The sequence below is a fragment of the Danio rerio genome, chromosome 22, assembly GCF_052040795.2.
Source record: "Danio rerio strain M-AB ecotype USA chromosome 22, GRCz13ab, whole genome shotgun sequence".
Classification (NCBI taxonomy): Eukaryota; Metazoa; Chordata; class Actinopteri; order Cypriniformes; family Danionidae; genus Danio; species Danio rerio.
Window position 1 is genome coordinate 8,903,570 of NC_141042.1, and position 14,192 is coordinate 8,917,761.

At 34.8% G+C, this 14,192-nt stretch overlaps 2 protein-coding genes across 2 annotated transcripts in view; one reads left to right on the top strand and one right to left on the bottom strand.

Moving 5' to 3' along the window:
* The window catches only part of LOC147838394 (uncharacterized), a 900,722-nt gene that overhangs the window by 51,736 nt on the left and 834,794 nt on the right, over positions 1–14,192 (bottom strand). The gene's annotated exons all lie outside the window — the stretch shown is intronic.
* On the top strand, positions 5,361–11,306 carry LOC101886679 (uncharacterized). The gene is made up of 5 exons (XM_087303608.1): positions 5,361–5,602; positions 5,954–6,268; positions 6,343–6,654; positions 10,321–10,617; positions 10,693–11,306. The coding sequence occupies exons 1-5, from the start codon at positions 5,503–5,505 to the stop codon at positions 10,875–10,877; spliced, it is 1,209 nt and encodes a 402-aa protein (XP_087159734.1). The 5' UTR covers positions 5,361–5,502; the 3' UTR covers positions 10,878–11,306.

Consider the following 14,192-nt stretch of genomic DNA (forward strand, 5'->3'; position numbering starts at 1 on the left):
TCTGAAGAGCACATTTTACTTTACTTTACACTTTACTATTCAATGCATCAGAATTGAATCAATGTTGCACACATTTGTTTTACACTGAATGTAATTTTTGATTTTGAGTGAACTCAAACAAACAAAAGTAAAGAAAACAAACCATCCTAACATCCTTTCGTAGTTTTAGCTGGCTTTTCATCTTCATCTTTGTGCAAACAGCTGGATAAAAGAGAGAAACTTAGCAAGAAACATAAAATTACACTTATAGACTTTACTTATTATTATTAGTTGTAGTAGTAGTAGTAGTAGTAGTAGTAGTAGTAGTAATAACAATAATAATAATAATATAATAATGGTAATGTCATGTCATGTAATAAACCGAAGACTTCGTTGCAAAGGCCTGCTTTTAAAAGGCCTACGTTATCTCAATGTTGTGTGATTTTACAGCCAGTTAAATGTCAAGTTTCATTTTTGCTATTTGCGTGTAATGACTTTTATCTAATACATCTTCATTCTAGTTTTGCGCAGCACGCTCTAGGGCCCCATCACTCACCATCAGCCGACCTGACCAGACATTTATCATGATAATTTGGTGAAGTGCGAACATTCTGTCTGAAAATTCCCCAATGCTAATTTCCATCACGCATGTAAATGTTAGAAGTGGTCACGCTGATAAATATTGAATTAGTATAAAAGAACACCTCTGAATGTAGAAAAATGCATTATGGGCACTGATGGTGAAGTCGTGGCTTCTATCAATCACAAAACATGCAAACAATGTTTCTTTCGTTGCAAAAACACAATGGTGGGAGAAAATCATCAGTCATGATTGGTATTAGTTTCAGTTTCAGTTTACTTTTTTGCCATTCAAAACATCATAATTGTAATGTAGAATGAAATCACGTTGCATGGAACCTAGAAAGAACATAAAAAACACTATAAAAACCCAACATAAAAATAAGCTTTTGTAATTTCATAATTATATATAAATATATCTATATATAAAATAGAAACCAATTAAAAAATCACCAAAGGTATTAAATAAATACTTAAATACTTATTGCAGAGTTTGTAATAATATTTACAATTTGTGTTATGGTATCTTTACAGTTTTCAAGTGTAAGACTATAAATCATAGGTCTCAAACTCAATTCCTGAAGAGGCCGCAGCTTTGGACAGTTTTGCTCCAGGTTGGAGTCAGGGTTGGAGCAAAACTGCACAGAGCTGTGGCCTCTTCTGGAATTGAGTTTGAGACCTATGTTATAAATAAATAAAAATCTGCAAGAAATCAAACATATCGCCTATTGGTTTATTATTAAAGTAAAACGGTACAAAACTTTAACTATAGCTGTTTTATATGGCAAAATATATTTAAAAAATCTATTTAATTTAGTGTAAAATGTCATATGTTTGTTGACTCAATCAAGTCATCATGGTTTAATAGGAAACTGCTTAGCATTAATGTGACAAGAAAACCATAACAAAGGAAATGACATCATAGATGGGACGCATACAATGTAAAACCCAAAATGTTAAGGTAACTCAAACTGTCTGAGGAAACCGATTGCTACAAACCATTTAAGTTCAAAAACTAATCCTAATGAGTACTGTGAACTTAATCTGTTTGAGTTAACGAAGCAATTTGAGCACAGTAAAACCCAATAAATGAAGAGAACTCAAACCAACTGAGTACTCTAAAACCCAATAAGTTATGGCAACTCAAACAGTTTGAGGAAACCGATTGCTACAAACCAATTGAGTAAAAAAACGAATCTATATGAGTACTGTGAACTTACTCCATTTAAGTTGAATTAATGAGGTATTTAACAAACCCATTACCTTTAACACTGAGTTCAAAACTCTTTTCACAAGAGTAGAATTAACTTTCAGTCAATTTTGAGTTAACTGCACTCATTTAATTGATAAAGTTGACTGTTGGGTTTGCAGTGTAGTCATGACTCTGTAAATGTTAGCAAGTGTCTTAAAAATAAGGTAAACCTCAAAGCTATTTATTTTTATTAAAATAAATATGTCATTTAAAATTTATTCGATTAAAGATATAATCATGTTTTGATGAAGATAGATATGTACAGACTCAGAGGAAAATACTTTTTTTAATCTTATGAAAGTGCAACCTTTATTGTACATTTAAAAAAACGGTAACACTTTACAATTAGAGTACATGAATAATCATTTATTAATATGCTAACTAAACATTAATTTATTATGAACTAATGATGCATTAATGTATGCACTATCAGCTAACTTTAACTACAACATGAAACATGAGTTAATGTGTGAATAACGGCTACTTTAATTACTAGTACACTGTAAAAAAAAAAAAAAAAAAAACATAATTTACTGTTTATTTCCTGCAGCGAAACCGTTTAAAAAATGTAAAATGGGAGCTGTTAAATTGCTGAAATTTACTGTAAAATATCAGACATTAAATTTCTGTAATTCGACCTCTGTTATTTTACAGTAAATTTCTGTAATTTAATGTCCGATATTTTACTTTTTTTTCGGCACCCCAGCTGCCAGAAATAAATCATAAAATTACGGATTATTTTTTTTTTATATTGTACATGATTGTTTGCTAATTCATGTAATAATTGCCACAAAAGTTTATGCTTAATATAACCATCATGAACTCCTAACATGTTAATGTACAATTGTATCATGACTTTACTTGGAGGGGCACATCATTTACTCATTCTTAACTACTCATGAACTCCTTATGCACATCTGTCTTGAGCGTTTACACTGAATAACAATTGAAAAATGTTCAGTCAACATCAGGAGTTCAAGAGTAGTTAAGGATGAGTTTATGTGCCCCTCCAAGTAAAGTCATGACATAATTATATATAATTATGCTATTTACATATTAACACATCATTATTCATGTACTTATTGAAAAGTGTTACCAAAAAACTACATCTCCCTACACTATATATAAAAATCTTCACCTTTAATCCTCAGTGATGCTTTTGTTATATATGATAAAGTGTAGCAGAAGTTTCAGGAAACTAGACCCCTCCTTCTGTACAGTTACATATCCTGTTTTTGTCTTTCAGTTTTGGACAAATCTACAACATTGATAGCTGCAGAAATGTGTATGTTCGATATTTGATGTTGTTAGTCTTAATGTACATCTCAGTTTCATCATACACGTTTACCCTTTTGTTTTTCACCAAATAATGTGTTAAAAATCTGTTTTAATTAAAACAACACGTTTGAATCACTCTGTGTGGTCTTTGACCCATTTAACACTATATTTTGTGTTGTGTTAAAGGAAATCAGTCTATGAGGTTTCTGTTTGCAGGACAGGAAAGAGGCCCTTCACCCACATGCCACGTATCTCACTTGAAGACGGTCGTCCATATATCAGACCAAAACCACATTTCCTTCCATAGATAAAGGAATCAAGCCTTTTTCGAGTTTCGATTTGACTAGACCTAACATGAGTGTTAAGAAAAATGAATAAGGTGGAATCAGTTCGCAAGAAAACCAGTTGTGTGTGCCCACAAGAAACACATGCTTATAATCAGGCCACTATAGTGTTTTGAACCACAATAATAACATTTATCATATTTACAACTCTGTTCTTAAATGATCCAGCATTCTGCGCAGAATTAACTATAGTAAACAATTCAGTGGATGCAGTTCACAGAACAAACGTAAAGTAAAAAGTACTTATATTCAGCCCACATAGCAAAGAATTCTGGCCCAGATTTGGCATAAATCTGGCACAGGAGGCATTTATCCAGCGCTGATATACAGCATGTGGGCCAAACATGGCCTGGGTTTGGCAGAGGTGGCACTGTCTTTAAGGCGACACACAATACTTGGGGCAGATGTAAATTGTAGTATTTGGCCCACATGTTTATAATAGATATGTGGGTCATGTAAGTTTGGCCTATCTTGAGCCACATTTTAAATACATTTTTATTATTTTTAAATAAGGAAAAAAATCAGGTCACTTCGAGAAAAAAGCACACACCTAGCAAGCCTAAAGTGCAATGAGCCCGGAAAGTATTAGGATATTTATTTAGAATACTACAGATTTACCATTGCAGATTCATTCAAGCACTTATGATTCAAAAACACTAGTATTTACTATACATTATTATGGATGGATGGATGGATGGATGGATGGATGGATGGATGGATGGATGGATGGATGGATGGATGGATGAATAAGAATTATAGATGGAACGATAAATGGATGGAACGATAAATGATAAGAGGGATGGAGAGATAGAAAAATGGATAGGTGGATAGATGGATGGACAGATGGATGGATAGAACATTGGATAGATAAATATAACGATAGATAGATAGATAGATAGATAGATAGATAGATAGATAGATAGATAGATAGATAGATAGATAGATAGATAGATAGATAGATAGATAGATAGATAGATAGATAAGAATTATAGATGGATGGAACGATAAATGATAAGAGGGATGGATAGATAGAAAAATGGATAGGTGGATGGATGGATGGACAGATGGATGGATAGAACATTGGATAAATAAATATAACTAGAGATAGATAGATAGATAGATAGATAGATAGATAGATAGATAGATAGATAGATAGATAGATAGATAGATAGATAGATAGATAGATAGATAGATAGATAGATAGATAGATAGATAAGAATTATAGATGGAATGATAAATGGATGGAACGATAGATGATAAGATGGATGGATAGATAGAAAAATGGATGGATGGGTGGATGGATAGATAGATAGATAGATAGATAGATAGATAGATAGATAGATAGATAGATAGATAGATAGATAGATAGATAGATAGATAGATAGATAGATAGATAGATAGATAGATAGATAGATAGATAGATAGATAGATAAGAATTATAGATAGATAAGAATTATAGATGGAATGATAAATGGATGGAACGATAGATGATAAGATGGATGGATAGATAGAAAGATGGATGGATGGGTGGATGGATAGATAGATAGATAGATAGATAGATAGATAGATAGATAGATAGATAGATAGATAGATAGATAGATAGATAGATAGATAGATAGATAGATAGATAGATAAGAATTATAGATAGATAAGAATTATAGATGGAATGATAAATGGATGGAACGATAGATGATAAGATGGATGGATAGATAGAAAAATGGATGGATGGGTGGATAGATAGATAGATAGATAGATAGATAGATAGATAGATAGATAGATAGATAGATAGATAGATAGATAGATAGATAGATAGATAGATAGATAGATAGATAGATAGATAGATAGATAGCATTGACAGAAGATCATAAAAATGTAATAGACAGACAGGTTGTCAGAAGAAACAGGGTCAGGAAACCTAAAACACGACCGCGATTACAGGCACGCGCACGGGGGCGCGCAGAGTTCATCTGACTGAAAGTTTCGTCTTGCGTTATTCCGCTTGTTACCTACCACGAAAGCTATAAAAACCTCGGCTTAAATAGGGTTAGTCTTTAATATTGGATGGGTTAAATGTTTTGGACATTTGTGTTTATTGCTGTTTTTCCTGAAACGTGGAGGAAAATGTTTTACGCACTCGTTTTGTTCTGTTTCTGTTTTGAACGCCGATCTGGTAAGTTATTCATGTTTTTATGGCTTCTGTTCTTTATGATCTGGATTTATTAAACAAATTATTTTATTATTTTTGACAATACCCAGATGCTTAACAAAACCAGGTTGTACCAATTGAAAAGTTTAGATACAGAAGCCTCTAAAATCCGTCAGAAATATTCTTCTAATTTGAGCTTTTTCTCGGGCTCCTCTGTTTATGAAGAGTGATTTCACTTTTATGGTGATGAATAGGTATTTAAGTGAAATTACTGAACACAAACATATGACAAAATGCTAATTTTACAAGAAACTTTCAGACGACTCTTCAAATAATCTGCAGTTCAGTACCAGGTCATGTCCCAATGTTCTCCAGGTGTGTTTGGTGCGAAGACAAATGAAATTAAACTGGTGTTGGAGGGAGATACGGTAACATTACCGGCTGAGGTACACGGAGATGAGCTGCTAATTTGGAGGTTTGGACCGGACGGGACAATGATTGCAAAGTTTAGTAAGAAAAACGGAGAATACGTCATAATGCCTGTCGAGAGATTCAGCAGCAGACTGATGCCGGAGTACGAAACTGGATCTCTGATTATCAGAAACATCAGAACTGAGCACGCTGGGCTTTATCAGCTACAGACCATCAGTTCCACAGTCTCAACGAAGACATTCACTGTTTCTGTCTATGGTGAGCAAGAATACATGTTAAACTGTAATCACAAACACTATAAATGTCTAAAAACTTAACTTATTATCTTCCAGCTCGTCCACCCATTCCTGTCATCACCAGAGACTATTCGCTATGTTCTTCATCAACATCTTCCCCATCACCCTCAGCACCATTCCAGTGTTCACTAGTGTGTTCAGTGGTGAATGTAAGCGCTGTGAGTCTCTCCTGGTACAAAGGAAACAGTGTATTGTCCAAGATCAGTGTGTCTGACCTCAGCAGCAGCGTATCTTTACCTCTGGAGTTGGAATATCAGGATAAAAACACCTACAGCTGTGTGGTCAACAATCCCGTCAGCAACCAGACCACACATCTGGACATCGACATACTCTGTCAACCTTGTCCAGGTATGTCAGTGATTGTATTAATGCATATAATATTACAGTTTTTCTTGATTGCTTTGATGCAGCCGTCAACTGAAACTCCATATTTTCAAAACAGTTAACACACAGACCTAAACAGCGGCACTCATGGTCAAAATGACACATTTTGCTTGCAAAAGGCACATACCGCGTCAAAATATTTAAAATATGCAACAAAAGCTAGTTTTACCTTTAAACAACACAGCTTGCAAACAAGTATATGAGCTCTTACAATTAATCATTACACAATGGACAACAAAATACAAAATACAGAACTCGGTGTGAATCAGTGCACCATTGCTTGCCATTTGCCAATGCCATTTGTTGTGTTTTATTTGGGCTGTCAAATTTGCCTTTTTGCAAAAAATTGGGTCCAGAATAAGAATTGCTTTAAATAAATCAGTGGTTCTCAACTAGTTTGGCCATGGGACCCACATTTTTACTTGGTCATCAAGCCGCGACCCAAATTTTTAGGAACTATAATACAGTTTTAGGAATTAAATTTAATTTGTATTTATTTGTTAACATAAACAAGGAGTGACTGATAAATCGTAAGAAAATCACCAAGACTTACAAATAAACAATATTTTATTGCTGTCATTTAACAAAATGTATCAAATTATAGAAATATTACAAAGTAAAAACGACAAATACTGTAAACAGTGGTTAGGGTAAGGATAGGTTCTGTTACCATGAACTAAACTGTTAATAAAAAGTATTGTCTGGTTTCTAAACACCCTTTTAATTTAGACGGTTTCGTGCTCTCTTGTGAGAGCACGTAGCTGCTTATGACAAACTGACGCTTTAAGTCTTTTTTCCCATTAATATATGTAAATCCATACTTTACATATTCGGGGTCGTTCTTGTGCTTTGACATATCTTTTGCTATAATTAAATTAAATTTCACATGTCAAACGGCAGGGTTGTCGTGCACGCATTTCAAAATAAAAGTCAAAATAAGTTTAAAATTAAACTTTTGTTGTTGTTTTTTTTTTTTGACCACACACTCTGACCACCCACTGAAAATGTGGGTCGCGATCCACCAGTTGAGAAACACTAGAATAAATTATATTAAGTTCATGACATTTTTTTTTTTTCAAACTGTGGCTGAAAACTGAAATACTGTAAAAAAAAAAAAAAAAAAAGACAAAAGTAAAAAAATACTGCAAATATTAGAGTTAACACATGTAAACCAATATAAAGTCAAATCTATTGGGAGTATAGGACATAGCCACATAGCCACCTCCTCCATCCTTGCTGGCACAGAACAACACAGACCTTCCACCATTTTTAATGTTTGCGAACTGATTGCTAATTGAAGATCTGTGTAAAGGAGTGTCAAACCGGTGCTTCAGTGAATTCATACTGATCTTGGTAGTTTCTAATGGTTAGAAACAGAGGGTTTCTGTTTGGTTACCACAGCTAAAACAATGAAGTTTGGACTGCTTGAATGACATCCGTGTTAACTGTTTTGAAAAACGGTGGGGAAAATGTGTCAACCCAATGAGAAATGGTTTATACATTTGCAAGACCTGTCTTCTGCTCTGCTGGGATAGTGATGATGAAAATGAAGTGGAACTTAGTTTCTTTAACCAGGTCAAAGCAAACAAGAACAACTCTAAACCACAGCATCACCTATGCACATTGGCTGAAACGTCCTTTTATTGTCAACTGAGTTCTTATTTATTATGCAGTAGAAAATACAAAAAAACAAAAAAAAAGAATATTGTAATTGCATTTTTAATAGGAAACTGATTTGTTGTAATTGTAACTCTCTTCACAACAACACAGACACAGGTTGTTACTCCAGAACGGGCGTTTATTTAAGGTCGTCCATAATGTGCTTTGCGGCTGTCGCCGTGACGCCATGACGCCGTGAGAACTGTATTAGTAAATGAACACAGTACAAACGTATAAGAAATTTCACAAACCACGATTATCTAATACATTAAATAAGCAAAACAAATACCTCGTTGGTCGCTTGTCATGAAAAGAGGGTCCTTGGATTAATAAAGTCTTCTTCACTGTCCTTTGGCTTATGACAGCAGAAACTTTATGCTTCTTAAAGACATGTAAATTTACACAGCACTGACATGCGTCTGATCATCGTCAGTCTATCCGGTGACCCATAAATAAGTCACTCACATTACACGTCATTTCCTCAAAGTGACAAGTTTCCATAAAAAATGTCTTAAAGTACAACATATGAAATAATAACACATTTAAACCTTTCAACACATTTACATTTATAAATACACTTCAGCTAAATTAATACAAAATATTATGACCTTAAATTACTAAAGAATGAAATATGAAACAAATACGTAAAATAAATATGCGATTATGCAAAAATGCTCAATAACAGCATTTACAGTAATTAAAATTTTTTAAATATTATTGAAAAGAGACAGCTGGAGAGCCACATTTTTTTATTTTTATCAAAGAGCCACATGTGGCTCCAGAGCCATAGGTTCCCTACCCCTGCTTTAAAGCAGTGGTTCTCAAATGAGCGGGGGGTTGCTTGATGATTTCCAAAAGTCTCATTCATTTCATTCATTCATTGTCTTGTCGGCTTAGTCCCGTTATTAATCCGGGTTAGCCACAGCAGAATGAACCGCCAACTTATCCAGCACGTTTTTATGCAGGGGATGCCCTTCCAGCCGCTACCCATCTCTGGGAAACATCCACAAATACTCATTCACACACACACACTCATACACTACGGACAATTTAGCCTACCCAATTCACCTGTATCGCATGTCTTTGGACTGTGGGGGATACCAGAGCACCCGGAGGAAACCCACGGGAACGCAGGAAGAACATGCAAACTTGAATGGACTGTTATGAAATTGATGGCTAGTTTGTCACATTCATGCCATTTTTTTTTTTTTTTTGTATTTTAAGTTTTACCAAAGAATTAATTGTAATATCGAGCAAAGTTATTAAAGACAGAACATTTTCACGGATATTAACCTGTCTGTCTTGCTCAGCACACATTTCAAACTAGTTTTGCTGTATTTGTTTGATAGAAAATCACCAGTTTTTCCTTATTAACTATTTGCCAATAGCCTTACAGTTCATCTAATTTATTAAACTTTTGGAATTATCATAATTTATCAATTATTATCTTTTATTTGCGAGCCCTGGGGTTATTATGCTCGATTAACATCACAGCAATAGCGTTAGTTGCAGCAGATTGATTTTGCGGTACAATATTAAACCTTGACACCTTTACAGCACTCACATACATTAAAAAATAAAGCCCCCCCCGAACAAGGAGGATGATCTCCAAGTGGCTCAAAGTCTTCAATACTAAACCAAAAACAGTTTTGTGCTATAAACATTGTGCTCACCATTCTCATTAAGTGAGGTTAATATTAACTTAAACAAATTAATAATGATTATAAGAAAAGAGATGGTTGTAAGACTGTTGCACTCTTTTTGTGTTGACAATATGCTTATGTTTATATTGTTGCTATTAGTGTGTGTGTGCACCATTGTGAGCAATATTTGTATGCTGATAACAACCTCCGAGCATGGTGAGGGTCCAAGTTACTGGAGTTGTTATTTAAGGGGTCGCGGGCTGAAAAGTTTGGGTAAACCTGCTTTAAAGCATCAACACTGTCATCTGTATTCTCTCATGTTTTCTAGCTCCTCTGCCAATTCCCGTCATCAACACCACAGATTCTCCACAATGTCCTTCATCTGCATCACTCCAGCAGTGTTCACTAGTGTGTTCAGTGGTGAGCGTGAGTGCTGTGAGTCTCTCCTGGTACAAAGGAAACAGTTTAATGTCCAGCATCAGTGCGTCTGATCTCAGCATCAGTCTCTCTCTACCTCTGGAGGTGGAATATCAGGATAAAAACACCTACAGCTGTGTGGTCAACAACACTATAATGAACCTTACTCGACATCTGGACATGGACACACTCTGTCAGTCATGTTCAGGTACTGCTCTTATTAGAAATCTGGCAAACTTGTCTTAACCTTTAATTATTAAGAGGTGTTTTTTTCTTTCCTCAGACCGCGTTCACTGTTGTGGCTTTACTGAAACCGTGATCCGATTGGTTGCCTCTGCTGTAGTGGGCGTGGCTGTTATTGCTGTGCTGGTTTATGATGTCAGATCCAGCAGATCTTACCAGAAGAGGAGACTGCAGACGGCATCAGGGCAAGCAGATGATTATGATGATGTCGCAACAGCTCACTAGGTGGCGATGATGTCGCCTTTGTCTGTTATGGCTGTCGGAAATATTCCAGGTTAAATGCATTCACAGGAATGATCTGATGGACGCTTGGGGTTTTAACCCTTCGCTGACTGATCGTAGTGCCATCTGGTGGTTATTTGTGGCACTTGTTTTTTTATTCCACATATAGGCTGCGTGTATGTTGTTGTGTTTATTTTCGCTGCACTTTTTGATATAAATATACATTTTTTTATACCTCAATAAGTTTATTTTTATATGTTGTTTAATTATTTGTTGTTAATTTACATATTATGTAAAATCCTTGAATGGACTGTTATGAAATTGATGGCTTGTTTGTCACATTCATGCCATTTTTTTTTTGTATTTTAAGTTATCCCAAAGAATTAATTGTAATATCGAGCAAAGTTATTAAAGACAGAACATTTTCACGGATATTAACCTGTCTGTCTTGCTCAGCATGCATTTCAAATTAGTTTTGCTGTATTTGTTTAATAGGAAATCACCAGTTTTTCCTTATTAACTATTTGCCAATAGCCTTACAGTTCATCTAATTTCAACTTGTTGCAACGTATTCATTCAATCAGGGGTGGCCACAGCGGAATGAACCGCCAGCAACTTAAATATTTATAATTATTTTATTATATTCATTAATTTTCTTTTCGGCTTAGTCCCTTTATTAACCTGGGGTTGAAATTCTAATATAAAACTTGACACAAAAATGTAGAATAAGTGCCAAGTATGATATCTATATGTTTTCACACACACAAAAACATAATTGTAACACTTAAACATTAAGTGACATCTGCTGAGACAGTCGAGTGGTTTACTAAACATTAAAGGAATATGTCTATTTAGTGTGAAATAAAATAGTAAACATTTAGTTAACTTGTAAACAGTCTATAAACTTTCAATGAGGCCTGTTTGATTGGACTGTCAGAATTCTAAGTGGGGGAAAAAGTGTTAAACAAAATAAATATTATGCTATAATATGCAATTTAATACAATTTTCAACTTTTTTCCAATTTAGTTATAACCAAAAAGTGTTTAGGAAAGATTTTCTGACCATTATCTGATTATTAACGTGTGTAAGGCACTCACAACAGAATTTCTGAACCAAAAACATTTTAAAATCAACCAAATACTAAAATAATTATAGCTGGCATTCGTTTTCTTTTCGGCTTAGTCCCTTTATTAATCATGGGTCGCCACAGTGGAATGAACCACCAACTTATCCAGCATGTGTTTTATGCAGTGGATGCCCTTCCAGCGCAAACCATCACTAGGAAACACCCATAGACTTTTGCATTCACACATTTAAATTATGGACAATTTGAGCTCACCCAATTCACCTGTACCACATGTCTTTGGACTTGTGGGGAAAACTGGAACACCCGGATGAAACCCAGACAAACATGGGGAGTTTATTACATAAATATTATTAATATATTTCATATTTATTAAATTATTATTTTATAACAAGGTTATTTAGTACATTTTCCAGAATAAAGGATGCTAACATCATAATTAAGTTCAAATATAATTCAGATTCAGGTTTAGATGTACTGTATATGTACAGATGGTGGCATTAAACTTTCTATTACAAAATAAAGGCTATTATTGTAAAACAACAAGACAACAAGTAAAATCTCAGCTATTTTCATTTTATTTTCTCTTAAGATCGCAACATAGCAGTACATTAAATACAATAAAATAGAGGTACAAAGGTACAAATTACAGTATAGAAGTGTATAAACATTCAGTTTCCATGTACAAATACTCTGTTTCACTTCATTCATTCATTTTACTTTGGCTTAGTCTCTTTATTCATCAGGGATCGCCACAGCGGAATGAACCGCCAACTTATCCATGTTTTACACATTGGATGCCCTTCCAGCTGCAACCCAGTACTGTAAAACACCCACATACACTCATTCTCACACACACACTCATACACTACGGCCAATTTCAGTCATTCATTCGTTTTCTTTTTGGCTTAGTCCCTTTATTAATTAGGGGTTGCCACAGCGAAATGAACCACAACTTATCCAGAGTATGTTTTACACAGCGGATGCCCTACCGGCTGCAACCCAGTACTGGGACACACCCATACACACTCATTCACACACACGCACACACACACACACACTAGGGCCATTTTAGTTTATTCCAGGGGTCACCAAACTTGTTCCTGGAGGGCCGGTGTCCTGCCGATTTTAGCTCCAACCCTAATCAAACACACCTGAACAAGCTAATCAAGGTCTTACTGGGTATACTTGAAACACCCAGGCAGGTGTGTTAAGGCAAGTTGGAGGTAAACACCGGAGGGACACCGGCCCTCCAGGACCGAGATTGGTGACCCCTGGTTTATTCAATTCACCAATAGTGCATTTCTTTGGACTGTAGGAGAAAGCGGAACAACCGGAGGAAACCCACACCAACATGAGGAGAACATGCCAACTGGCCCAGCTGGGACTATAACCAGCGATCTTTCTGCTGTGAGGTAATAGAGCTAACCACTAAGCCACTTCATTGAATACATATTTTAAATCCTCTGGAATGTTTTTATATTAATCAACTATGATTTAAATCAGGGGTGTCCAAACTTTTTCTTATGAAGGGCCAAAACCCAAAGTTGATCGATGGCTGTTGGTCGGAGGTAAATATACCAAACTGTTTCACATTAAAGTTTTCCTAATTAATTTCCTAATATTTAAAAATAGCTACAAATCATTGCATTGCTTTAAATAATATTAACTAATACAGTATATTTAGATTTTTTTTATTATGAACTTATTACATTAAAAACATAATCCTTTTAATAACATAATGGAATTTAATGCTAAATACACTAAGCTGCACCTGCCTTTGACTTGATTTGCTTGCCGATGTCCTGTACATTGCCTTCTATCTATCAAATGACAGTATTTACATTTTTAAAAATTAGATTCATTTAAAAAAACAAAAAGAAACTACAAAGCAAACAAACAAAAGGTTACATTTAATTTGAAAAGACAATCTCTGTCAAAAGATTTTCGCCCCAACCCCCTCTCCCTCGTACTCTTTTTCTCGAATGGTATGATGGGTCAAATCAAAAGTTAACATTGGGCCAACTTTGGCCGGCGAGCCCTAGTTTAGACATCTTTGATTTAAATCAAGCATATTAATAAACTCTGATTCAAAGTCATAGTACATAATGCACTGTTTTAAACAGGAATAAACACACATCATAAAAGAGCGATTACATGTTCTATCTGAGTTAAATAGCTGAAGTCAGAATTATTAGCCCCCATTGACTTTTTTCTGTTTTTTAAATATTTC